We start from the raw sequence: 27,874 nt of genomic DNA, 5'->3' as shown, positions 1-27,874 counted from the left end.
CCTGGGCAACAAAGAGAGACCCTGTCTCAAAAAAAAAAGTGTACTAGGAATTCTCTTTGGGCTAGGGGTGGTCTCGGAAGGCTTTCTATAGGAGGTGACTAGTCCCTCTCTGGCTAGCGAATCCTTTTCGCTCCTAGCTAAAAACATATCATGTTTTAGGTGTCTTATCCCCACCCCCACCCTAATAATGATGATGAAAGAGTTGAAGTGCAGAAATTTAAGCAACATCCAATGCCACACAGCTAGGAAGCTAAGACAGCACCAGGCCTGTCTGCCTTCCTGCCTGGTGCCCGCTAAGCGAATGTCACGCTGGTCCGGTGGTAGGAGGACAGAGAAGCTGCTTGCTCCTGGGGGTCTGCCTGCCCTCCCTCCGCTACACCCAGCTTTTGACCCCTCAGGCCCCTCAAACTGCCAGGAGCCTGACCACAAGCCCCGGCACTGAAAGGCAGAGGGAAACTGAGTCAGTCTCTGCAGCCAGAGGGCCCTCTCTGGAAGCAGGGCTGGGGGCAGGCCTGAGTCTGGTCTGACTGCACCTGGCCTGGGCTGAGTGGCAACGCCTGGGTGAGCCCATGGGGCAGGAACCGAGCGAACTTGAGGAAAAGTTGGCGGGGGGCGGGCTGGGCTCGCCAGCCGCTGGCGCGCGCGGGGACTTTCTTCTTGGGTTTCAAGTAAACAGTCTGGGCCTCCTCCCCCTCCCCTGCCTCCACCCCCGGCTCCTCATTCGATGGGTCTCATGTGTTTCTATTTAAGGGTTGCGAGTAAACCCCAGTGATTGGCGGCCTCAAACCCTCTTGACTCCTCGCCTGGGCCTGGGCCGCGGAGAAGCTCTCTCCCGCTCTCTCCTCTCCCTCTCCCGCCCGAGGGAGCAGGGCTGCCTTTTCTCTCGGGTTTGCAGGGGTTGGGGGCAGAGGCTGGAGCCTCCTGCTTGCCTTTCCTTTGCCTCTGGCCTCAGCCCTCATGGGCCGCCCACCCCCTGGCTCGCTGCCCTCCCCAGTGCCCCTGCCGGCCGGAGAGGGAGGCCGGAGAGACCCCGTTGGCCCCAGGCCTCCCCGTGGGCTCCCTCATGCCGGGCTGTGACTAACTCATCGCAGCACAAGGCTTCTTCCTGAGCTTCCTCGGTCTCCGCCTCCGCCTCCGCCGTCCCTCCTTCTCCTGCCCGTCCCCTCCCCGGCCCCCTGGCTCCCCATGTCCCCCGGTCCCCGCGGTGCAGCGGGCCGGTGTGGGGCCTTGCTATATGGCCTGTCCTTGGCGTCCTGTGAGCTTCGAGCCCCGGCTGCGGGCTGCTCCTGCGAGCGGCACTGGCGACAGAGCAGCCTCCCCCGAGGAGGCCGATGGACAGGGGGCGCCCCGGCCGCGGGGCCATGGCCGGCCGCTGGCTCACCGCGTGCTTTCTGCCCTCGCCAGGTGCCGACGCCACCGCCGAGCCCATGATCCTGGAACAGTACGTGGTGGTGTCCAACTATAAGAAGCAGGAGAACTCGGAGCTGAGCCTCCAGGCCGGGGAGGTGGTGGATGTCATCGAGAAGAACGAGAGCGGTGAGTGCCCTGGCCGTCGGCTGTCCACTGGGGTTCCGGTCGGGCCCCCCGGCCAGGCTGGGTTTTGTTCCTGCCTCCCTCCTCCCCCACCGCTGCAGCTATACGTTATTTCCATCTGGCAGAGAGAGGGCCGAGGCGGCTGAAGTTTCCCCCTGTTGGTTTGGGCGGCAGGCCAGCAGTTTGCCTGGTGGTGGAAGAATGTCTCCCCGGCTCGGGGTAATGAACCGGCCTTTGCTAATGCAGGGCCAGGCGCAGCACGGGAGTAAGCGGCCAGCCCTGATGGGGTCCCGTGCCCTAGGAAGACCGGGGGGGCGGGAGCTCTCAGCTCAGGGATGCCCAACAACAGCACCCCCACAGGCCATGTTCCAAGCCAGGGTCCAGGCAGGGGGCAGGGCACACAGTGGGGGTCCAGGGTCCCTGGCTGGCCAGGCCTGGGGGAGTTGGCTGGGGTCTGGTTGGGGAGCTGACTGCCCCCTGCCGAGCTGGAGGCCCTGGGGCCTGAGAAGTAAGCCCAGTGAGGGGACTGCAGCCACGCCCAGGCCAGGCAGGCTCCTGCATTGACAGGGGCCGTGCTGACAGCTGCCCGGGGCTGCTGGTTCTCGGGGTGCCACGGAGGGGGCAAGGTACCTTGGTGTCCCTGGCAGCAGGAGTCATGGCAGGTGGGGAGAGGACAGCCAAGCCCGTCAGTCCAGGCCCGTTTGGTCCCCTGACAGCCCGAGATGGAACTGGAGCCCAGGACATCCATCCGCCCACAGCCTCCTGGGGCTTGCACTGGTTTCTGGGGGGGTTTTGTTTCGGTTTCGGTTTGCTGCGGGGAAGGCCCCTGTGTCTGGAGCCTTCCTGAATGGTGTTTGGTGGATACTTCCGGAGGGGAGGGGCATGTTCTCCTCGCCTAGCCCCACTCTGTGCCTTTCCAGTGTTTAAACCCGGAAAGGAAAGGCGAAGTGAAGGAGGCAGTGCCCGCTCTGTAGAGACAGGAACGGAGGCACAGGCAGGCTGAGCGGAAGCGAGTCTCCTGAGGGCCGAGGCATCACTCCTGTGCCTCCAGGTGGCCAGGAGCTGTGGAAATGCTGAGGAAATCCCAGCGGGCCTCCTGGGGGAGGTGGGTGCAGGAGAACAGGGGTGTGATATGCTCACAGGCCTGACTCGTGGCCCTCCTGCTCTGAGGTCTTTGCAGGACCTGCTCCCCTCTCAGGTCAGGCCGTAGCTGCCCTTGTGCCTGATATCATCACCAAGGTGGTCAGCAGCAGCAGTTCCCCCCACCTCCCGCACCCCGCAGAGCCATGTCCCTGCTATGAGGCCTCAACCGTTCGTCCCAGGTGCCCACACTGGGCTCCTCCCTGCGCGGCTTTGTCCCCAGCCTTTTTCATGCTCATGGTGCCACCACCTTGCCTCCAAAGCAAGCTGGTGATATCGGGGGTCTAGCTCTGGAAACCCCCAGCACCCAAGTAATGGATCTCTAATGGTGGCATGGGAGACCTCAGGTGAGGGAGATGTTTGTTGCAGAGCTTGCATCAGGAAAAGTGGTTGGTTCCTCTCAGAACTTCTGGTTAGGGATAGTCCTTCCACCATGCCTGCCTGTCACACCATAGCTGTTAACCCTTGAGCGGCAGGAGGTAGTGAGCCCCCATGTCTTTGGGGGCCGCCAGCCACTGGCCAGGGTGGCTGAAGAGGAGACGGCACACGAGAGGAAGTTACCCTGCTGGAAATCCCAGGATTCCCAGGGCATGTGTGCCTTCTCCCCTCCTAGCCCATCTCCAGGACCCTAGGACACTGGAGTCCTGCCTAGGATTGGGTGAAGGAGCCCTGACAAGTGGGGAGACGCCTGCTCTCCTGAGGAGCTGCTGATGGCTGTGAGAGGTGGCCCAGGCACCCCAGATCCCCATGGCCACCTGTGGCCAGAGCCGGCCAGTCTGACACACAGACTGTCCAAGGGAGCTACTGTTCTTAGAAGCCACATTCTAGCTGCCACTGCCTGCTGGGGGCTTCAGGTCCCTTAGCTTCTCTGGGCCTCAGTTATTCCTTCCATAAAATAGAAGTAACCTTGTGGTTGGTTGGAAGCAGGGGCTGGAGCAAGTGACCTCCCTGAACGTCTCTCAGGTGAACTCCGAAGCTGGAAGTCTTGGTGGGACCCTGAGTGTCAGGTAGAAAGAGCTTCCCTGAACATGGCTTTTCTGTTTCTGGGAGTTTTGTATCGTTGCCCTTGATGGAGGCAGCTGCTCAGCTGCAGATGTTTGCACAGGACCTGGAGTGCCCGTGCCTGCCTATTCAAACCCATCTGTCGCTATCTACCAGGAGGCCTGGAGTACACAACCAGCCTAACCAGAGAAACAAAGCAGGTGGAGGGAGAAGGGAAGAGGGCCAAACTGCACATCTCTGGGAGGGTGGTTTCCCAGTTCAGGGGAGCTGCAGGCCTGATGGTGGTGCAGAGGAGGCATCTTGTGCATCCTGCAAGCTGGCTTTGGAAGGAGTGGTGAGTGAGGTTTTTGAACTCGGGAACAAAGACCCCATTGTGATGCCTTTGACCTTGGGACACAGTGGGTGTGTTGAGGCATTTCCATTTGCATTGTTGGGCAGTGGCCTGCCTGCACCATCGCCACCTCCCTGAGCCTGGCCTTGCCCACAGGGTGCCAGGACTCTTCCTGTGTCCCCCCTCACTTGGCTGGGAGTGCCTCAAGCAGAGTGTCCACAGGGGTACCCAGCCACCTCTGGCTCTGCCTGCTCATCAGAGCCCCTCTGTGGTCTCATTGGTCTAAAGAGAGATGTGCATGGAAGATGATTTTGAGTCTGTAAACACCAGGTGGCAGGCTACAGGCTTCACACACATCATTCTGTTGGGATATCATGGAACAATGCCACGCAGTAGAAGGCAGTTTAACCAATCTGTGGCTGAGGTAATAGGTTAAGAGGTTAAGTAATTTCTTTAGAGTCCAAGAGCTAAGATCTCTCCCCTCACCAGAGGCCATGCGGGGAGGCTGAGAATGGGCCCATCCCCAGTGGGAAGGGTGGAAGTCCAAGTTGGCAATGCTGCAGGTTGAGGTAAGATGGCTGCAGAGCTCCCTGGAACATCTGTGGGGAAGCTCGTCTCTGCATCCCTCCTTCCAGCTAGTAGGAATTCATGTTGTTCATTGATCCATTGAACTTGGGAACAGGAAACAGCTGAAAGGATCTGAGGAAGGTAATGTGTACCTGGGACAGAGGACAAGCCTATCCCAGAGAACAGGAGTCAAAGAAACCCAAAGTGGGACTTGAGAAGCTTTGAGGAAAGCATTTGTGATCAAGCAGTGGGTCTAAGGCCAGACCAGAAAAGGACTCTTTCTCCATTGATCAACAGGGACACATAGAGCAGAAAGATTCATAGCTTTGGTAGCTTTGCCACCCAGCAAGTCATACCAGGGCATGCAGCCGCCATTGTTACTTTGTCTTTGGAAACTCCTCTATCGTTGACATAAGCAGCAGTGCCTGAGATGCCTCCTCTGTAAGACATTCATTTGCCTCAAAGACGGCATTGGCTTCCCTCTGCAGCAGGCATAATTTCTGGCAGCTTGGTGACATCATGGTGCTGGTCACTCTGATTTCTGTGTTGAGCAAAGCTGCCTCCAACTTCCTAGGATTGTTTCTTCCTCCTCAGGATTGCTGACCAGGGGAGAAAGTGGGGAGATGAGTCAACAAAATTTTTCCTGCCTTACCTTTCCTTCTCTGAGTCTTTGCTTACTTCCTGGCACCGGCATGATGCATTGGGAGTTCTTATACTTCCATGGAAGCAAGGAATTTGAGGCTCCTAGTCCATCTTTTTTTTTTTTTTTTTTTAAACAAGTGAGAAAACCGAGCCCTGGGAAGAATTTGAGAATCTTCACTTCTCTCCAGGGTTAGTGCTTTAGTCCCAGTTGAGTTGTGAGCAGCGGACAGAAATTCACTCAGACTTTCTCAAGAAATTATTGAAGCAATAAAGGAAAATCTCACCAAACCCAGGGGTGAGAGGTAAATCAGCCTCAGGAGGCTGGTACTAGGAACCAAAAGTCAACACGAGCCAAAGCAGTTTCTCTGTCTGTCTTACTTAACCGTACGGATTTTTTTTTTTTTTTTTTTAAACAGGGCTTCACTCTTGTTGTCCAGGCTGAAGTGCAGTGGCGTGATCTCAGCTCACTGCAGCCTCTGCCTCCTGGGTCAAGTGATTCTCCTGCCTCAGGCTCCCAAGTAGTTGGGATTACAGGTGCCTGCTACCACGGCTGGCTAATTTTGGTATTTTTAGTAGAAATAGGGTTTTACTGTGTTAGCCAGGCTGGTCTCAAACTCCTGACTCAGGCAATCCGCCCGCCTCCAACTCCCAAGGGGCTGGGATTACAGGTGTGAGCCACTGCGCCCAACTGTCATGACAATTTAAAGCACAGCTGTGCTCTTGTAACTGCAGACCAGCCTGCCTTCCCCTGTCGTCTGACCATGATGGCAGCTTGCTTGAGTGGTATTGGTTTCTCAAGACCAGATCTGCATGCTTTTCAGTTGAGATCTCTCTCAGTAACTGAGTTTGACCTCTGGTTCTTCGAGTTCAAAATTCAAAGTTTGAGTCTGATTGTTTCCTCGCTAGTCAATGGATTGGCAAGCCTTAGACTGCGTGTCCAGCCCTGGGCCGATAGACTGTATCCCGGAGAAACATCACAGGGTATAAACATGGTTAACTAATCAACCTCTTCGGCAGAGGCTGTTGGTAGGTAGATCTTTAAAGAAAAGTTACCCCAAAACATGGTGGCGGCGATCATTTGTTCAGTAACTGTGCATGTGGTAGAGAGGGTCAAGAATCCGGAATTCCAATACGGGGTTTAACATCTAAGGCTAGACTGTGTGATGTAAGTAGAAATCAATTTGTTTTCTGATGGGTAAGAGGGGGTTGTGATACATACCACATGGACTTCTGTAAGGATGAAGTACATTGTGCATAGGAGTGGTTCATGTATTCACTCATTTACTCACAGTTCTTGAATAATTGAACACTCTGTGCTAATTATGTATATATCCATAAGGTTCCTGCCTTTATGGAGCTTAGAGTCTAGTTGTTGTGCTCATTCTGGTAGACTGTATTGTGAGCCTGGGATAGCCTTACGCACTTTGCATTGTCTTTTTCTTTCCTTTTTTTATTTTTATTTTTATTATTTTTTTTTTTTGGAAACAGGGTCTTGTTCTGTCACCCAGGCTGGAGTACAGTGGTGCAATCTCGGTTCACTGCAACCCCTGCCTCCCAGATTCCAGTGATTCTCCCAGCTCAGCCTCCCAAGTAACTGGGATTACAGGTGTGCCCCACCATGCCTGCCTGATTTTTTGTGTGTGTTTTCAGCAGAGATGGGGTTTCTCCATGTTGGTCAGGCTGGTCTTGAACTCCGGCCTCAAATGAGCCACCAAGCCCGGCCTGCATTGTCTTAAATGGATTTTATGTGTATCTTCTATCTACATCTTGCTTAGATTCTGTGCCTACTATGTAACCACCTGATTACTATTAGAATTCAGACTTCCACATTAGCCTGCTCCTGGAAAAGAAGTGTCTCATCAAAGATAGGATAGGCCGTTTCTAGAACGGCAGGTTTATTGTAGTCTGCAGTGCGGCTAACTGAACTAACATGCTTATTTCTGCAACAGTCCTTTTAAGAGTTTGGCTCCAGTGAACCAGTCCCCATTTGGATGTGGTACCACAGAGGTGGTGACTGGCCCCACAAGGTCCTTTCCCAGCCATCAGAAAGGCTTGTGCACTGACAGCTCTTCTCTTCCCAAGTGCAGCCTCTGTCAGTCTAATCAGCAGAATCCCTTCTGGCCCAAGACGGTCACTAGTGTGCAGCTGTTATCCACTTCACAGAGCGGGCTGGAGGCGAAGGGGCCCGGGAGCCTAAAGCCAGGAGCAAAAGCAGGCATGCTAGTCCAGCGTTGTGCCCTTCCACTCAGCTGTATTCACTCCAGGATCAAGATTCTTTTGAGACTGAGATTGCAGGATAGCCTAGCAGTTAGGAGGGTCATCAGTTAGGAAGGTGCGCTTCGAGTTAGAGAAGGCTGCTTTTCATCTTGATTTGATTATTTCCTGTGGTGATCCTGGGAAAATTTCTCGGGTCCTCTCAGCATCAGTTTCCTTACCTGTAAAATGGGGATAATCGTACCCACAGCTATAGGGTTGGTATATGCTAATTGAAAAGGAATTCAGGGCCAGGCATGGTGGCTCATGCCTGTAATCCCAAAACTTTAGGAGATTGAGGTGGGAGGGTACTTAAGGCTAGGAGCCCGAGCTCAGCCTGGGCACAATAGAGAGAGAGGCCCCATCTCTACAGAGAGAGAAAAAAAAAAAGAGAGAGAATTTAAAGACAAAAGGAATTTAGTGCTTCACGCAGGGCCTGGCACACAGTGGGTGCTTGATAAGTGACAACCACTAATAAGACCACTGATTGGGACAGCTCTACCACAGATTGACCCTGGGATCTGCAGGGGGCCAGTTTCTCTCTTGGGGCCTCAATTTCCCCATCTGGTCATAGAACTGACTTGGTGCTATCTGACTGAGGACCCTCAGTCCTGAGGGTCTTCGAGGTGGCTATGGCAGCAGGGGGTTTACTGTCAGGCAGTGAGGCCAGGACAACCCATTCTGGGACCAGAATCACTCCTCTGGAGTTCTTGCTGCCCAGGTATCCTTGTCGCAGCCTAATCAACAGAATCCAGCAGGAAGAAGGGTTGGAGACAGAAATCAGGGTCCCATTGGTGGCCTCATGGGATCAGGGGGCTTTCATGACAACCCCATGCTGATGGTCCCTCGGTGACCCTGTTGCATGGTGCAGAGCTGAAGTGTCAGGGATGAAGATAAGAATAGTCAGGAAGGCTTCCCAGAGGAGTCGGAGGCATTGAGCAGGGCTAGGAGAATGAAGGGATTAGACAAGCAGAGCAGGAAGTACAGGGTGTGGTGGGGCTGCAACCGCAAAGCAGGCATCTAGGTGCCCAAGCAGAAGGAAAGTGGAAGCTGGGCAGCAGGGGTGGGAGGGTGGGGCCTCAGCAAGCTGGTGAGCAGGAGAGCCCCCTGAGAAGAGCGGGCCTGGAGGCAAGCCCTCCAGCCTGCATGAGGAGGAGGGGGGCAGGCACAGGTGTGGCACGGGCTGGGAGGCTCTGCACATAGTGCTTTCTCCTCCAGCTGGGTCGGCAGGGCCTGTGTCCGGGACCCATCCAAGGGCTGTCAGTGCCGAGTGCTGCCAGCTACCTGTGTGGAGCCAGCTGCCAGGCAGGCAGGTGGGGCAGTGAGCACAGCGGGGGGCTCCCTCCACCACACCGTCACCCTGCCCAGGTTGGTCAGACCTTGTGTCCAGATGCTGTGGCCTAACTCTGTGGACGTATTGCCTCTGTGGAAGTACTGTGTTCCACAGTCCTCCAAGGCCATTTTTCTTGAAGAGTTATTTCTCAGCAAAATATGTGGGTCAGTGGTGTCCTCGGTGTGGCATGCAGCCCTGGAAATCCAGCAGAAGTACCAGAGTGACAGCCGCTGCTCACCCCGGTTGTAGCCTCAGGGCAACACCTGGCTGCCTTCCCTCTGGGGGACCAACAGGTTTCCACTGACTGCATCAGTGAGCAGCTCCAAAATGTTACTTTTCCAAGTTTGAACACCAGGGGCTGGTGAGGCCAGTCTTCCAATGGCTGGTTGGTTGGTCATCACAAGTCTGTGTGAGTGACTAAGTGTCAGGCTGGAATCCAGAAGTGACAGAGGCCAACAAAGCCCTCATGGGGCTCAAATATTGTGAAGAGGCATGTAACAAACCAGGGAAGTAATTCTAGGTGTTGACAAGTACAAGTCAGGAAACAAGCAGGCACTGTGGAGAGGTCAGCAGGGATGGGGCGGGGATGTGGGCAGGAAAGACGCCATCGAGGTGTTGTTAAAGCTGGGGACAGGTGGGCCTTGGTGAATGGAGGGAACAGCAGAATGCCCAGTGATTCTGGGGGGGCAGGAGTGAGCAAGGGCAGAGACGGGTACTGTGCCAAGGGGTGTTGTTCTAGCTATAGCTGTCACTGCACACCTATTCGGAGCCCTGCAGCAGAACTGACAGAGGTGACTTGCCTCCCCTGACCCAGGTGTACCTTTGCACAGGTGCCCTGTGAGTGGGCAGCCCTGGAGACCCTCTGTCTGCCCCCAACACACAGACACCGCCTTTGTCCCCAGTAGAAATGACAGGTCTAACCCCCCTCCCCAGCTGAAGTGCAGGGAAAAGATCACCACACACATTTTCTCCCCTGCTGCATAACAGATTTCGGCAAAGTGTAAAGCAGACGCTTTCTGGGGAGTATAATTTGTTAGGACCTCGGGTAATTTGGGTTGAAAAATTGCCCCTTCCTCATTCTCTCCCCAGCTTACCCTGCGGCCATGTGATATTACACCCTTCAGCAGCTGGGTTTTCCATAATTGTTCTGGTGGGAGCAGGGAGGCCGCCCTCATCCCTCTCAGCATCTTTTCAGATTCCATAACCTCATCCTCTGGGTTTCCAGTGCTGACCTAGAATCCTGGCCTGGTTGTGGGGGTGTAGCTGGGGTGACCCAGTTAACCTCGATGGCCTACAAAGTCTGGGGGAGCCAGGACTCAGCAGGGCTCCCCATCCTGGGAGCTGAGCTGTGGAATCTCAGGAAACAGAGGGAAGCTTCTGGCTCATAGAACCCTGTTTCCCTGTTTGAATATGCCATGCATGATTATTGTTGGGTTTGTTTCATCTGAGTGTCTCAGCCCCGGCTCCACGCTCCGCTTCTTAGCTGGGCATCTCTCAGGCTCAGGCTAAAGTTCATTTGCCTCCCCTAAGTTTTTATTGGATCGGATTGTGGGGAAGTGACCCAGGAGCACCATGGGAAATGAGCAAAGGCCAAACTCGGAGTAAGTCTGCCAAGGACTGTCCGTAAGGCGAGTGAACTGTGGGTGGGTTTTGGGACTGGTGTGCAATAGCAGATCCCTCTCTCCTGTTGTGACGGGGCCCACTGGCAGTGCCTCAGGCTGCCCTGGGATAACCATGTTCTGGAAAGCTCTAAGGACAGTGGCCAGAAGTCTGCATGTTCTATTCTCCCAGACTCCTGGGAGGGTTATTGGGGAGGTCAAGGCCACCTAGAGAGATGCCTGCTTGTGCTAGCTAAGGTGGGTGGCCTGAGGGGGGAGCGGGGACAGATTTTGGACTTTTTAAAAAAGGTGATCTCTTATGGAATCACAATATTTTATGTTTTACAATATACAAAACCATGCAGTCTACAAAACCTCTTGGCAAGAGGCAGGATGGATATTGGCATTCTGTCTTTCCAAGGAGGAAGCTGAAGCCCAGAGAGGTGAAGCGACTTGCCCCAGGGTTGCACAGCTGGGAGGTAGGGCGTGAGCTTCAGTCATTGCTGTTTGTCCGGGGTTTGGAGATCTGGATGCCTGCATTGTAGATTTCACTTCTTTGGAAAGCCAAACTCCAGAGTGCTTCACCACTTGAGTTCCCCGGCCACAGAGCTCAGGAAAGCAGAGGTCAGTTGTGCTAAAGCCCCACTGGGGCAGGAGAAAGGCCAGGGGCAGCAAGTCAGAGGGAATCTGAAAGGGAAGAGAAGTATGTTAACTCATTTTCCCACAAGAGAGTTGAATGAGCATTCCCACTTTGGCTCACCAGGTCCTTGGGGAGGGGCGCTTGGGGAAGTCACTGGTCTGCGTGGGTGGATTGGTCTACTTACCTGGCGGGCAGCACCAAGGGTGTGAGGGTGGTGCTGGTCAGCACCCCCGCCCAAACTGCCTTCTTTCCACTACGCAGACTCATCCTGGCCACTCCCCCAACCACAGCCCCCCAAGGGAGACCTGCCACCTGCCACCCTCCCTCTTCCCGTACCCCTACGCCAACATCCACCACATCTCAGGCCTCAGTGAAATCCTACATGCACGGGCTGCTTCCATAGGATGTGGTTTGCTCATTCAGTCCACAAACATGAGCACCTACTGTGTGCCCTGTGGTATGCCCAGCATTGGGGTGCCCGTGGACGAGAGGCAGCTGTCCCTGTCTTCCTATTGCGGCAGGTGATGGCGTCCGAGGGCTGTCTCTTTACCTGCAAGGTGAAAGCCCAGATTTAGTGAGTCATTTTCACTCTGCACCTACGGTGTGCAAGGCAGAAAGCAAGGTGTGGCTGAGGACAGGAGACAGGACTCAGAAGGATGGCCCGATCTGCTCTGGGTACTGTGAGTGTTCATGAATACTGTCAGGTTCGCTCAGAGATGGGGACGGGGTCTGGCTTGGGTGGTGGGGGAAGACTTGTGGAGAAGGTAGGCCTTGAACAAGGGGCAGGCCCCAGGCGGCTTGCAAAGCTGAAGGAGGAAGGTGCTCCAAGCAGAGTGAACCTGTATGATGCATGCAGAGGTGCGGAGGGACAAGTAGACAGGTGTGATCCGGCCACCATGCCAGGGGCTGCCTGAGAGAAGCTGGAGGAGTTGGTCAAGGGCTTTGAAGGGTCTTCAGTCTAGATGAGGAGAGCTTTTCCTCTGTTCTTCCCCACTGCGTGGAGGGGCTGAGGGAGAGCGGAGGCCTGAAAAGGGGAGCCACATGCCCAGCATCATAGCGAGTCGGAGGCAGGGCTGTGTGGCATGTCTGCAGGCTGCTGGTGTGGAGGTGGCTGTCCCTGAGGTCCAGGAGGCCTGGAGAGTGACGTGGCAGGTGCCAGGTGAGGGAGGATGGGGAGCAGGGCTCTCCAGCTGCACTGCCGCTGAGCTGCTGCTCGCCTGGCCTGGGCCCTTCAGCCTGTTAACTAGGGCTAGAGCCTGGAGCCAGGCAAAGGCATCTCCCCACCCCTGTGCATTTAAAGAGCCTTGTATTTCTAACTCCCCTCTCCTCTCCCCACAACATCAGCTTCATATGCCCCAACTGGAGAATGCAGACTCCTCCAGCTAGTAAGGCTTCTCAGGGCTGGCGTCAGGCTGGGAAAGAGGCATGGTGTGCTCCGGGGAAGGTGGGGCTGCCCTACAGCTGGCTGTGGTCCCTCCTCAGGCCCAGAGGCTCTGCCTCTTCAGCCCCTTGTGTTCCTCCCTTCCCCCAGGAAGGAGGTGAGTCGTTGTTGAGGTTGGCCAGTGTCCAGTTCTGGTGTTTCTGAACATAATGTCTTTCTCTTTTGTTTTCTGTACTTTAAGTAGCATTCTTGCAGGCCCCAGCCTTGTCTCTGCTCAGTGTGCTCACCATCTTTTGATTACAGCAGGATCTTGAGCTGCTGCAATCAGGGGGTAGCATGCAGGTGTGGAAAGGATACAGGGCTCGGTGTCTTGGACTTGAGACCACAAACCAGCACCTCCATCATTGGCTACTTGAGTCTCCCATGCCTGGTTTGGCCAAATGACCTTTCTGTGCACTGGTGGGGCTTTCTGCCAGTTCTAGACACTCACTTCTTGCTCAAGGCATTGGGTCAAGGAATAGCCACTTGGCATGGTGCTCAGAGTGTCATGTTAATGGGCAGAGCAGTGGTGTGCCATCGTGGGAGGGATGCCAGGCTTTGTGTAAGAGGAGTTCGGTCAACCCAGACTCTAAGCTCAGTTACCAAACAATAAAGTGACCTCAGACAAGCCACTTCACCTCTCTGAGCACCAGCTTTGCTCATCCACAGCACAGAGGAGTGATTAGGAGTGGAGACAATGGCCATGATTGCTTTCCAGATACCAAGCTACCCCATTCCCCTGACCATTATGCTGTTACCGAGGTGGGCAAGAAGTCAGCTTTCTCTCTCTAGTTCTGGAGCTCCTAAGATTCCCTCTTAGCCCTAGGGACCTGAAAACTAGCCAGTTTCAGCTCACAGGGAGCAGGCAAGGGGAATTTGACCATGTTGGCAACCCTTCAGCCAGCTCTTCCCCGCAGCCAAATGGGTCACTGGCTACAAACGTCCTTGGGTTTGTAATGATGATCACAGGGATCGTGGGCTACTGAACACCTTTGGAATGGGCTTTGTGAAGCCAAATGCATCACAGATTAAATTTCCGGAGAAGGAACAGCTGAGAAATAGTCTTGAGCTTCCCTGAGCCACTTCTGTGCTATGGCAGCAAAAGGGTGTGCATGTGCGTGCGAGGGGGAATGTGTGTTTTCTCTCCTAACAAAAGGGTGGGAGATAGGGCAGAAGAAAAAGACGATCTGATCTGCCTCCCTCCCTCTTGTGGTTTGCAATAGCCAGTGGCCCAGCTGGTGCTTCTCGTGGTTTTTAGGACAGTGCTAGGAACAGAAAGAATATGATGAATGTCATGGAATTTCATGATAGGAGTTTGGGGTGGCTCCCCGCCCCCACCCCCCTGCCTTTTTAAAATAAAGTAACGTTTTGAAGAGTTGCCTGGAGAACTGCTGAAAGCAGAGAGGCTGATGGACGTTTTTGGTTATGTCAGATGAGGACAAGATGATCCAAGTGAGCGAGGGTGTCTCTCCCTGTTGGCCGGGCTGCGGGGTTCCAGGGCCGCCCTGCCAGAAAGCAAGCAAAGGGCCCGTAATCGCAAACAGGCCAGGATCAGTTACAACCAGAAGTATTATTTTAGACTCTTGGCTTTGATGGGGAAGAATGCCATTTTCCTTGGCCCCCTCCCCCATCCTTCTCAATTTAAACAAGATCCATGAAAGCAGTAGCTCTGGGGCTTAAAGAGAGGCTTGGTGCAGGGATCTCAAAGGCCGAGCATTGGAGGGCTCCAGTGACCCCCACTGGTATTGGGGTGTGGATTTGCCCTACCCTTTTGCTGCCCTGTTTCTCCTTGTGTACACTGGAGAATCCTGTTTTCCCAGAGTCAGTCACTCTTGTTTATGTGGGACCTTCTCACCTGCTCACCTGTGTCGTGCCCACCAGCCTATGTCCTGGCATTCTCTGGGTGCGTGCCATGCGTCTTTCCTGCGTGGATATGTGGGTGGGAGGGAATCGTGTGGGGATAACGAAGAAGTGGCTCAGCACATTCAAGCAGACCTCAACCCCAGAAGATAACAGAATAGGAGATTCTCATCCCCTCCGCCCCCCAACCGGCTCCCACCCAACCCTGGGGGACCCTCTTCTCCTCCCCTCCCGCTGCCTTAACCAGTGCCTCCTGGGCAAGCATCTGATTGTCTCTTTCATGCTCGGGCATGAACGATGCTGCTCGGGGGCACTGGCATTGTGCGGGGTGTGCTTTCCCTGGCATTGATAACCGGAGCAGAACCAGGGGTGGCTTGACCCTCACTGCCCACCGGGTGGGATTTCATCTGGCTGCTCCTTGTAGAAGAGAGAGGACAGTTACCTCATCATCTGGGCTTTGCATGGGGAGAATGAGTGTCTGGGGTTCCTGCCTCACTGGCTCCCTCAGGAGTATTTAACCCCATTCTTCTGTTTCCAAGCACCATGTGCAGCACCGAGTGGGGCTCCATGGCCCAGGCCTCACTGCACAACCTGACATGAACCTGCCTCCTTGGATTTAGTGGGCCTCTACCTTCAGTAGAGCTAGGGCATCTTGGTGCTGACGTGCCAGCTGAGTGGGGGATTTGGACCTCAGGGGTCTGGCCCTCCACACCCTGGTCTCTCCACCCCCAAGAGGTCTTCCTACCACCTCGAGGCCCTTGAAGGAGAAAATCCACTCTAGAAGTGGTTCCAGGTTAAGGGGCTGGAATCAGAGCCAGGTTGGGGAGGAACTCTGACCCAGAGACAGGACAGTGAGATGTGGGGGGATGGAGACATCCACATCCAATCTAAGGGCCAGGCCATGCCAAAGGGGGAGCTGGAGCTGCTGCCATGATACTGTAATATTACCCACTTCCTGGGCAGTGAAGCTGTGGCTCCTCATGGCTGACAGCTGGGACTCAGCTGGGGTATCCTTGCCTGCCACAGCCAGGGTATATTTAAAGGGACAAAATATAGCCCTCCCTTATCCCCATACCTCTACCCCTGATTTCTATTATCTGGCTCTGTCCAGACCTCCGCATGAAGGCCTCTCTCCAAGGGCTCCCCAGAGGTGGTGGGAGGACCCCATGGAGGCTGAGAGATGGGGGTGTGGAGGGCAGGCCAAGCCAGTGGCTCCCCCAGCTTTCTACCCCATTCATCTGCCCTCAGGTACTGGGATCTTCCTGTTAAACAGTGGTAGGATATTGATCAAAGGCTGGGTCTTATTCAGAGTAAAGAAAACCAGAACCAAGCAAACAAGTGTGTAGTCGGGAACTAGAGATCAGACATTTGTTCATTTAGTTCACTCGTTCCCCAGCTTTTATCTCCTGCCGCACAGAGGTGAACAGTTAAGACTTGGTCCCCATCTTTATGGAGCAGGCAGTCTACAGGGGAAGCAGCCAGTTGCCTGCTCTGACCCGGCTGAGGGGACTGTGGTTGCTGGTTGGTTGCGGGACAAGGTAATGGGCTCTCTGCAGGCCCCTCCCCTATAGGTGTTGGGGTGGGAGGCAGCGGAGATTGACAGGTCGTGTGTGGGAAGAGCTGTATCACTCACTGGTATTCATGGGTGTGAGTCACCACTGCCTGACCAGTCACTGTAACTGTGGCAAGTCTCTAGAATGAGAAACCTGGTCTGGGCAGTCTGGGTGGGGGGGCGCGGTATCTGGACTAGGGGAGTATCTGGTTTGAGTGTGGCCTTTTCTCCTTGGATTGGGGTGGGATCTGCACTAGACCAATTATTGGGAACCAGGAAGGCGAGACGGGAAGGGAATGGGCTAGGAAGCCGCTCAGTGAGAGAACCTGATCTTAGGTCACCACAAACCTAGCCGAGGCCCCAGGATAGTTATCCCAGGACAAGGGGATGTAGGGCTCGAGTTAGACCCATTTGCTGCTTTCTGGAGACTTAATAACAGAAACCTATGAAACTGATGAGAAAGGTAAGAAAGAGATTATTGAAGCACCGCCTACGTGTCAGGCAGAGAACGAAACGCCTCTTTTCCTATAATTATCACCACCGCCCTGTAAAGTATGGATATCATGATGCCTATTTTACAGAGAAGAAGGCCAAGGGCCAGAGGGTTCGGGACATCCACCAGCTCTTTCCTGTACATTCTGCTGCCCCTTGGTGAATCCACTGGAGGTTTATGCCATGGTTGGGGGAGCGATTTTTGATATAGCTCTCTCCCCACTGTCCTCTGGGAGTTGGGGAGAACACATCTCTGGGGCTGCCCATTCCAGCACCCCAAGTTGCACCCAGGACAACTTTGTGCTCCCTGGATGAGAGGCAGTGGCACCAAGATTCCCAGTAGAGGCTGCAGATGCCCTGTGGGGCTGCCTTGAATGGGCTTGGGAGATGCTGCTAGTGGCACCTGCTGCATTGCTCTAGAAACAGGGGGCTGTCCCTGGTGATTAGCCAGTGGGGCCTCCCTGAGCTTTGCTCTTCCATTCCTGTAAGGCGAGAGGCCCACATGGAAATGGCCAGGTTTGGTACCCAGCAGACTACATGAGCTCTCAGGACTGGAAGTATTAGCTCACTGGATGATCCTGGGCCAATTATGCAACAAGCGACAAAAACCTTGAGTCCTTGAAGACAGATTCTCCTGGGAGAGCTAGAGGTGCTTGCTGTGAGTCATAGGCATTTCCCCAAATTGGGGAACTGGAGGAAGGAACATTGCCCAGGGGCTGAGTCACCGCACAGGTTTCTAGCAGAGCAGAAGTTCCGGGGGCCAGCAGGATGACAGAAGATGCACAGTGCTGATCCCACATCGACCCCAGGAGCCGGGCTTCAGAGAGTCTGAGCTTGACAGGATGCCAGGATGAGCAAGAGTTGGCCTTTGCCCTTAGAGAGATCTTCATCTGGCTGGGGGAGCTGGTCTAGCTTGGTCTAGCTCAGGTCAGGGTGATCGGGGAGCCCAGAGTTAGGAGAGCAGAATGCTGGCTGGCAAGGGAGTCAGGGGAATATCACAAAGTGGGTGGCTTCGAAGGATGGGGCCTGGGTACAGCAACGAATCAAAGAGATCAACACGTTTGGGGGCTTCTGAGCCCTGCTGCACATGCATTCAAAAAGCAAGCTAGAGGGCATTTCCCCCAGGCCTCAAGAAACGCCTGTGTTCAAATCCTACTCTGCACTGGCTAGCCACTCTGTGGCCAGCACGTGGCCATTCTGCTCCTGTTTCCATATCTGTAACATGGGGATGATATTTGAAACCCATGTGGCTATTGGGAAGGGCTAACTGTGAAAGAAAATTGTCAAGTGGCATATTCACCTTCCTTTCCATTTCTCTGATAGATAGGGATGGGCTACTATCCAGTCTAGGCAGTAAGTTGTATTAGGGAAAAGTTAGGAGTCTGTCAGGTTTCTGAAATTGGTTGGAATAGTAACCCCTCTGCCCTCACCAGCCTATAGCCTAGAGATTTTTTTTTAAAAAAAGATGGGGTTTCACCATGATGGCCAGGCTGGTCTTGAACTCCTGACCTCAGGTGATCCACACACCTCGGCCTCCCAAAGTGCTAGGATTACAGGCATGAGCCACCGCACCTGGCTGAGATCTTAAATACAATGATACAATTTAAAAGTGCTAATCTATTCCCTTTTCCTTTATTGTACTGTAATTTTGTGTGTGTGTGTGTACTTTAGGTTCTGGGGTACATGTGCAGATCATGCAGGATTGTTGCATAGGTACATACTTGGCAAGGTGGTTTGCTGCCTCCATCCCCCCCATCACCTGTATCTGGTATTTCTCTCCTTGTCATCCCTCCCCACCCTCCCCTAGCCCTCCCCACAACTGACAACAGTATGTGATGCTCCCCTCCCTGTGTCCACATGTTCTAATTATTCAACACCCACCTATGAGTGATAACATGTGGTGTTTGGTTTTCTGTTCTTGTGTCAGTTTGCTGAGAACGATGGTTTCCAGATCGATCCATGTCCCTATGAAGGACACGAAGTCCTCATTTTTTATAGCTGTGTACTATTCCATGGTGTATATGTGCCACATTTTTATCATCCAGTCTATCGTTGATGGACATTTGGGTTGGTTCCAGGTCTTTGCTATTGTAAATAAACAGTGCCAAAGTGAACATACGTGTGCATGTGTCTTTGTAATAGAACAATTAATAATTCTTTGGGTATATACCCAGTAATGAGATTGCTGGGTCAAATGGTATTTCTATTTCTAGGTCCTTAAGGAAATGCCACAGTCTTCCACAATGTTTGCACTAATTTGCACTCCCACCAACAGTGTAAAAGTGTTCCTATTTCTCCACATCCTCTCCAATATCTGTTGTCTCCAGATTTTTTTAATGACCGCCATTCTAACTGGTGTGAGATGGCATCTCAATTGGGTTTGATTTGCATTTCTCTAATGACTAGTGATGATGAGCATTTTTTCTTGTGTTTGTTGGTCTCATAGATGTCTTCTTTTGTAAAGTGTCTGTTCATATGCTTTGCCCACTTTTGGATGGGTTTGTTTTTTTTCTCGTAAATCTGTTTTAGTTCTTCATAAATTCTGGATGTTAGCCCTTTGTCAGATGGGTAGATTGCAAAAATTTTTGCCCATTCAGTTGGTTGCCAGTTCACTCTAATGATTGTTCCCTTTGCTGTGCAGAAGCTCTGGAGTTTAATTAGATCCCATTTGTCTATTTTGGCTTTTGTTGCCAATGCTTTTGGTGTTTTAGTCATGAAGTCCTTGCCTAGGCCTATGTCCTGAATGGTTTTGCCTAGGTTTTCATCTAGGGTTTTTATGGTGTTAGGTCTTATGTTTAGATCTTTAATCCATCTGGAGTTAATTTTAGTGTAAGGTGTCAGGAAGGGGTCCAGTTTCTGCTTTCTGCACATTGCTAGCCAGTTTTCCCAACACTATTTATTAAACAGGGAATCCTTTCCCCATTGCTTGTTTTTCTCAAGTTTGTCAAAGATCAGATGATTGTAGATGTGTGGTATTGCTTCTGAGGCCTCCGTTCTGTTCCATTGGTCTATGTCTCTGTTTTGGTACCAGTACCATGCTGTTTTGATTACTTTGGCCTTATGGTATAGTTTGAAGTCAGGCAGCATGATGCTTCCAGCTTTGTTCTTTTTGCTTAGGATTGTTTTGGCTACGCAGGCTCTCTTTTGGTTCCATATCTGTCACCCAGGCTGGAGTGCAGTGGCACGTTCATGGCTCATTGCAGCCATGACTTCCTGTACTCAAATGATCCTCCCGCCTCAGCCCTTGAGTGGCTGGGACTACAGGTTCGCATCACTATGCCCAGCTAAATTTTTTAAAATATATTTTTAGTAGAGATGAGGTTTCACCATGTTTTCTAGGCTGGTCTCAAACACCTGGACTCAAACAATTTGCTCACCTCGGCTTCCTAAAGTGCTGGGATTACAGGCGTGAGCCACTGTACCTGACATACACTTTCCAAAGCATTTTTCTCATCTATTATCTCAGAGTAACTCTGTAGGAGTAAGTAGGGAAGGTGGCTTTGTTTCCATTTTTCAAAAGAAACAATTAAGACCTCAGAGCTTGCTTGTGGCCAGGCTTGGATTTGAACAAGGGTCTGCAGATTCTTAACCCAAGGCTTCACCTGAAGCAGGATCAGTGGTTCCCAGAGAGTGGGTCTTGCAAGCATGTGCTGGGTGGACACAGCATTAAATGGCACTGAAGCCCATCATGAGAAGGCTCTTCCCTTTCACTTCTCTTTCACTCCACAATGGGTCAAGGAGGAAAATCTCCATTTGGGGCTCCTGTGTTGTTATCCTCTGTCAAACACTGGCTGATGTCATTTGTTTGACCAAGAGTAAATCTGACCCAGGCATAGAATCTTGCTAGAACTTGCCTTGATATCATGTTGAACTTCATGCCATTATTGTTTCATTGTAGGTGTTTTTCCAGAATCACCTGTCTATACCTAGGAATGCTAGTTTTCCATCCATTGTAGCATAGGAAAATGTCTTTTTCAAATACATCTTTAAGTTTTTAAAATTAAGTCAATTTGGAGGGCACGGTGGCTCACACCTGTAATCCCGGCACTTTGGGAGGTTGAGGTGTGTGGATCATGAGGTCAGGAGTTCGAGAGCAGCCTGGTCAACGTGGTGAAACCCCCTCTCTATAAAAATACAAAATTAGTCGGGCATGGTGGCAGACACCTGTAATTCCAGCTACTTGGGAGGCTGAGGCAGGAGAATTGCTTGAACCCGGGAGGCGGAGGTTGCAGTGAGCAGAGACCACACCGTTGCACTCCATCCAGCCTGGGCCACAGAGCGAGACTCTGTCTCAAAAAAATAAATAAATAAATAAAAAATAAAAATACAGACAATTTAAATAAACACACTAAGATGACACTAAGATAGGTGTTACTCAGTTATGTTCATTGGTTCACCTAGCCAGAGGGCTTGGGGAATGCAGAGCTAAAGGACCCCAGGTGGGACTCTGTCTCTTGGGCACCCTCCATCTCCCATAGTCTCCTAGGGTGACACCAGTGGCTCCCAAATCCCAACTGGGAAAGGAGCCTGGAAAAGCATCGGCATTCGTGGTGGCTACTCCCCACACCAAGTAGAAGAATCCACGTTGTCAGAGAGCTGCTGACGTCAGTCGGTACAGGATTTTTACAAGCCCTCTATTTAAAATTCCCCAGAAATTAAATAAGGAGGCTTTGGAGGGAGGAATGCCCTAGACAAATTGTGGAGTGGATTTGTTTTGTTTATGGAGATGGTCTTTAAAGTCGAAATTGTCCCCATTTTATTTTTGTGCAATTGAAGAGGGGCTGAACTCAGCTGGGAGGAAGGGGATGGTTGTTAGCCTATAGCTTTTAGTTGAAACCAACTGCATTCTGGGGCCAAGAAGCTTCCATTTTTAGCAAAGAGAGAAAGGGAAAAAATACACAACCTCACACATGTACGCATCTTAGGCACTGGAGTAAGCTAGTTGAATGGATAAGGATAACCTTTATATTTCAAGCGGCCACAGCTCTCTTCTCCAGGCTGCAAATAGATATCTAAAGCACCAGGCACATTGCTGGATACTTTGCATTCTTTGCTTTTTCTCGCCACAACACTGGTAGTATATACATGCGATTTCATATTCCCATCTCACCAACGGGAGCTTACGCCTCATTCTTCAGCCTCTTCCTTCAGCCGGTTTGAAGGACCAGGCACCATGCTAGTCTGATGATGGCTCCCTAAAGCTGTATTCCACCCAACACCCTGAGAGATGGGAGGATCTGAAGTGGCAGAGAGGCAGTGTTCCGTCCTTCTGCGTCGCACAGTGGGAAGAGTGTCTCACTGCAGTTCTCTTCCCAGCCTTCTGACTTATCTCAGTTTGAGTGCGGTGATCTTTAACCCCTGTCTAGTAAATCTTGGTAGCAAAGAGGGAGTGGGCCACAGACACAGCCTCTTCCGTTGTGGCAGATGTCCCCCACACTTCGTTTTCATCGTGTGTGCTTTGCTGGTTGGAGCCAGTGGTCTTCGTTTATTCGTGGTGGTGATTTGAAGCTTCCTTAGCAAATTTCTTAAAGTCAAGAAAGAGGCAAAATGCTTTAAATATGCAGTCAGTTCCCAGACATGATGGTGTGAATTTTTCAGCTTTATGGTGGGTCGGGAGGGTATTAAGTACATTTTGAACTTGGGATATTTTCAACTTAATGATGGCTTCATCAGAACGTAACCCCATTGTTAAGTCGAGGCACATGCGTATATGTTAGATGAACCACAGTAGATGTAATTCAAGGATATGGCAAAGGTTATGTGTGGTGTGGAAATACCTGAGGTTTGAGGAAAGCTGATTCAGAGTCACTCTTGCCTGGCAGAGCCCTTGGGTGAGATCCTGTGCCAGAATGCTCTTTCAGCCTGGGAGTTCCTGCCTTGCCTGACCATGTGGGCTCAGAGGAGAGGCAAGCCTGAAAACCTCCTCTCCAAGAGGAGTGGGAAAAGCCACGCCTGCGACTCTTCCAAGACTCGGGGCTTGGTAGACACCAGCGGAGTGGAGGAGAAGCAGATGAGGGACTGGGTTTCTTGGCTCATCTGTCAGATGGAAATTTGGAGCACGATAGAGCAAGCATTTCCTTGCTTTCCTTCTGCAAGGCAGTGAGCAGCTGAGCTGGAGTGGCTTTAAGAGTCGCTGAGTGAATGTTGTACTGGGTAGCAGACCTGAATGCCAATCCTGGCACCTCTCCTTCTTAGCCACACACCTTGGGTAAGTCCCCCATTCTGAGTTTCCTAAGGCAGCCTAAGACTTCACATACCTGGGGACAGACTTCTCTCCCCAAGTGAGGACTGAACACACAGTCCTCAGAATTCCTTTCTCATCCTCACTGCCAGTAGGGTGACCCTGCAACTCAGGCTGTCTGGACACTCCCAGCTTTTACCTAAGATTTTAGCACCATGGTTGTTAATATTAATATTGCCCTTCCATTTGCTCCAGAAAGTTTGAACGGTAAATTCTAACATCCTTGTACTGAGCCATGTCCTTTGGTCTCTCCATTTAAGACTTTGCATCTTGTCAGATTTGAGCTGTCATTACCATCTGTTCAGACCTCTTTTTTGGCTCCTAATCCTGGCACAGCTTTTGCTAAATGAGATGCTGCTGCCAGTACCGTGTCTCTGTCCTCATGCTAGCTTGATTAAAACATCCAACAGGACAGGTTCCCACTGGAGCCACTCTGCCACCCCTCTAGGTGTACCAGGGAGTCATCACACCCTGTTGGGTGGTGCCAGCCCTCGAGCTGTGGATCTGCCAGTGCCACTCTGTACCTCCTAGGGTCCTGGGGGATCATGAGAGACACAAGGGCCTGGAGGTCTCAGCTGTGACACATCCTGGGCCCACCAGTCCAGCAGCTCACTCACCGCTGGGCCCCCTTTCTTCCTGTTGCAGCTCTCTGTCTGACATTGCCTGGGCCAGCGTGCAGCGTCCCCTCCCAGGCTCTCCCGACATTCCTCAGGGAATCCATGTTTTACCTGACCGTGACCAGCAATGAGGCTGCTGTTCTCTACTCTGGAATTCAGCACATCTTCTTCTTTAAAAGCTGGGACCGTTGCCCATTTTGTGTCCTTGGGTGTTGCTCCCATCTCTACGTGTTCCAAGATTGCTGAGGATGACTGCGGGCTCTTTGTCAAGTGCTCTTGGGACCTTTCCGCGGGGCTAGCTAGTGAGACTGCATTGAGGCAGCCCGTCCATGCTGTCCCCATCTCTGCCTGGGGCCCGCTTGCCCTCCACAGGTCAATGTGCCAGGCTGAGACCTTTCCTTCTGAGAGCAGACACTGAACCATGGACAGGAGCCCAGGAGATCCCTCCTTCCCACACCACACCCTCCTTAGTAGAGAGATTTAGCTCTATTTTTTTTTTTTTTTTTCTTTTTGAGATGGAGTCATGCTCTGTTGCCCAGCCTAGAGTGCAGTGGTGTGATCTTGGCTCACTGCAACGTCTGTCTCCTGGGTACAGGTGATTCTCCTGCCTTGGCTTTCCAAGTGGCTGGGATTATAGGCATGTGCCACCACGCCCGGCTAATTTCTGTATTTTTAGTACAGAGTGTCACCATGTTGGCCAGACTGGTCTCAGACTCCTGACCTCAGGTGATCCGCCCACCTGGGCCTCCCAAAGTTCTGGGATTACAGGCGTGAGCCACCGTACCTGGCCGACTTAGCCCTTTCTTACTTTTTCTCTTGCTGGAATGGCAGAGAAAACACCCTTTTTGTTCCCCTGAGCACCTCTGAGAATGTGACTGTCCTGGCGGGATTGTTAGCAGCGCCCCTTCCCACCCACTCTCCTTCCCTGAGAACCGCTCTTCCCTCCTCCTCCATCGTCTTGCCTTCGACAGCAGGTCTCTCCCACCACCCACATCATTTATAATCGTGACTTTACAATTTACCTTCTTGCATCATCCATCTCTCCTGAGCGCCTCATGTTCAGGAATCTGGGCTCAGGCTCACACCTCTGTGCTCTGCTTACTAATGGGACCGAGAGAGGGCAGCAGCTTGAGGTGAACACCTCATTTTCATCTGGAATAATCCCCCAGGAAGCCATTAGAGTGAGCCCATGCACCCTGTTGCTCTGAGGTTCAATTCAAGTCTCTTTTTCTCTAAGAATTCTTCCCTGCCTAGTCAATCTCATGTCTGTATATCTCCAGTTCCTTGAAAGCTTTGCAGCAACCACTGCCATGTCTACCACACGGGGCTGTCGGGGGCGCCCTGCCGCTCTCAGCACAAGCAGTCTCATGCCGAGACCCCATGAGCAGCCGCCCTCCTCCTCCTTCCACTGCCCTGCAGCTCCTGGAGGTGGCCTCGGGCCATTTTGTAACCTCCACCTCCACCTGCCCCTGACCCCCACCTGTGCCAGGTACAGAATCAGACCCACACGTTTTCAGTGGAGACCTGAGGTCAAGGCTAAATGACAGTGATACCGTGAGGGTTTCTCTCTCCCCCTGCGACTCCAGACACCTCAGACCTACCCGCTTCCCTGCCCGTCCCTGGCCCCAGTCACCCAGGGGCATCGAGATCTTGATTCCTTCTTTAGAATTCCACTTCATGTCAGCGCTTTGCGACTTGCACTCTGAAGGCGCTATTCTGATTCCAGTCAGCACTGTTCTGAAGGCTTTTCAAGGATTAGCTCCTCTAATCCTCATAGCAACACTGAAATGTGGGTACTTTGGGTTGATTTTGCAGATGAGAAAATTGAGGCAATTGCCCAAATTCATGCAGCTGGTGAGCAGCAGAGCTGGGCCTCAATCCCAGGCAGCCTGGCTCTGCAGCCGTCGCTGGAAACCATTCTCTGCTACCTGTCATTTAACCATGTGTCCCTCTCTGCCTGCGATGCGTGTTAGGCTTTTTTCTGGGTGCCTCACCCATGACCTTGGTCTGCTCAGACCCACCAGAGCCCTGTGGGCTTGGCAGGGACCCAGCCTAGCACTGGCTTCTTTGCCTGTTTGGTGAGGTGGGCAGGCTGGAGCCGAGTGGCGAGGTGGCAGCAGCCCAGGCTGTCTTGACACTGACTCCACGGAGCCTTCCAAATGGTGACGTAGCAGCCTGTGCTAATGGTCTTGGAATCCAGGCCCCAGGCGCCCAGGGGAGGTTCTGGGTCCCTGGTGGCCTCAGAGCCTATCTAGGGGAGGGAAAGCCCTGGGCCATGGAGCAGGTGGGCACCAGGTAGTACCAGTTGAGTGGATTAAAAAGGCAGGGGCTGCATGGGCACACAGGAGGGACTGGGGGAGTTTCTCACTCGCTCCTGTTTGCTTTGGACCATGGAGGCGCGTGTCTTGGCAGGAGTTGCAGTGACAGGGCTTTCTGACCAGGGGAGGCCTGGCCGAGGGTGGGCGGCCTTTCGCTGGTCTTAAAGGCACAGCACCCACAGACAGCCTGTATTTCCAGCTTATCTGGTCCCACAAAGGCAGAAGCATGGGAAAAGGGTCAGGCTGGGTCCGGGACAGAAGCACTCCCTTGGGCCCAGCCTTGTGCCAGGTGTGGTATGGGTAGGTGGGCAGCGCTGGTACCACGCGCCTGGCCAGGCTGCCCTCAGCCCCTTCTGTCTCTCACTTAACGCTCGCAAATACCCTATTCCCTTCTCCAAACCTGCGCCAAGGAAAGAACTTGGAATGCCTAGGAAGATCACCCTTCTGAAGGGTCGAGGTCTGAGCTCAGACTTCAATCATCAATAGAGGCATTTGGGAAGCAGGTCAGGGTGCTGGCTGAGGATTCTGGAAGCGGACTACTTCTGTTCCCCCACCCCCGCCCCGAGCCCATAGTAGAGGAATTTGAGGCAGGGCCTGTCTTCTTCTTTTTCTAGCTCTACCACGCACCCTGCCCCACCTGGATACCAAAACCCTTACAGAGGCCTGGGGGTGGAATTAGCGCAGCCCACATGCTGAGCTCTGAATTACCTGATGTTAGGCCACATGTGAAGGACCAAGACTAACTCACAGGGAAAGAAAACATGAAGCCTGGAAATCGCCTAAAGCCTCCTGGGGTTCTTCCAAACTCCATGCTCTGTGTCTCATCCTGCCTCAGTCCTCCGGGTTTGTGCCCAGAGCCTGAAGTCCAGCCCTCTCCGGCAGGCCTCAGGGCCAGGGCACGGGCTGCAGTTGAACCCTGCGTGTGCCATGCCTGGGTGGTTGGGGAGGGAGCCTGAGTCCTGGATGGGTGGTGTTCACTGCAATGCCTGGAACAGGACCTGGCCCATAACCAGTGCTCAGGAAATACTCACTGATGAGAAGCTCTGGGTATTGAATACACCGTAGGTTCCTGATGCCACTGGGCATCCCTAGGTACTTAATATTACCCTGTTGTGTCAGTGAGGCTCAGAGAGGGCCAGTGACCACCCCAGGTCACGCCACCAGTGAGTGGTAAAGCCAGGATCCAAACGAGGTCTATCTAGGAAGAAGGGATTAAGAAGCATCCTTTAGCCAAATCCTGAGCTGAACAGGGCTGGGAGGGTGGGGAGTTGGGAGGACGAGAGGATTTCAGAGGGAGAGGAAGGAGGGGGGGGTCTCCCCTCCCCCCACCAGCTGTTCTGTCCTAGGCCTAGCTGTGACCTCAGAGGACTTTATTAACATCCTAATTGTGTGCAGCTGGCCTCACTCTGGCCCTAACGAGCTCATTATTCTCCTTCCTTAAGGAGGCCATTGTGGCCTGGTCACCCTGGGGACAGCAGTGGCTTGAGAGTGCCCGTCACTTCCTGCCGCCCTCAGCCAGTCTCCCCTGTTCCTGGAGAGGCTAAGGCCCCAGTCCCTCTCCTGGCCTCTCCCTCTGTCTGGCTCCCTCTTTCATTTCCCTCAGTCTCTCTGTATGTGTCAATCTGTGCCTCAGTTTCCATCTCTACTCTTTCTCCTGTTCCCCCTGTGCCAGCATCCGTCAATTTGAGAAGCTTTGCGATCAGTCAAACAGGTGGACTCAGCCAGGCTAGTTCACTGAAGATGTTCCACCTAGAGACAGGGAGGACCTGGTGCCTAGACCTGAGCATCTCCCTCCCAGGGCTGGGACATCTTCCCTGCCCTGAGCTGGAGGTGCTGGCCAGACCCCCCCATGTTGCCTTCTCTCCTCAGCCCCTGGGTCATTGCAAAGTGGGTTGTTACTTAAGGCCCACAGAGCAGGGCTGGCTGTAAATGCCAGGGGACATGGTCATTTTTTCTGGGCCCTGGCCTCTGGTACAGCAGAGACATGGCCCAATGGGAGGAGAGGCTGGGGTGAGACACCTTCTCTGGTCTTGGGGTTTAGCACTGAAGAACAGGGCTAGGACTCCAGAGCAAAGGTTTCTGCCACACACCATGTGTACGTGGGGTCCTCTCCCAGGGTTCCTCTACAAGAGGCTGTAGTTTCCCATTCAAGGGAATGAGCATGGTAGCCCCTCCCCTAGCCCCTGTCTGGGAGGGGCCATCTCGGCATCAAGGTACTCCGGGTGAGAAGATCTGCCTAAGCAAGTCCCTGGTGGGCATCGGAGGGCCTAGCTGCCAGGCTGGGCTGGAGGGGTGCACTAAGGGAGCTCCCACTCAGCCCAGGCCCCTTGGGGGC

The 27,874-nt window shown here is 53.0% G+C and overlaps 1 protein-coding gene across 8 annotated transcripts in view; it reads left to right on the top strand.

Annotated features, from left to right (window-relative positions):
• SH3PXD2A (SH3 and PX domains 2A) overlaps window positions 1–27,874 on the top strand; it is a 267,638-nt gene that overhangs the window by 203,871 nt on the left and 35,893 nt on the right. For 7 of the 8 annotated variants that reach the window (XM_074382818.1, XM_010333118.3, XM_074382817.1 and 4 more), the window contains one exon: window positions 1,405–1,536. In XM_074382818.1, coding sequence (XP_074238919.1) covers window positions 1,405–1,536 — 132 coding nt within the window. Of the gene's footprint in view, window positions 1–732; window positions 888–1,404; window positions 1,537–27,874 lie in introns of those variants that run through there. The other variant, XM_003922229.4, reaches the window with a different exon arrangement.

This window comes from Saimiri boliviensis, chromosome 12 (genome assembly GCF_048565385.1).
Source record: "Saimiri boliviensis isolate mSaiBol1 chromosome 12, mSaiBol1.pri, whole genome shotgun sequence".
Taxonomy (NCBI): Eukaryota; Metazoa; Chordata; class Mammalia; order Primates; family Cebidae; genus Saimiri; species Saimiri boliviensis.
This window is presented reverse-complemented; position numbering and strand designations above follow the sequence as displayed.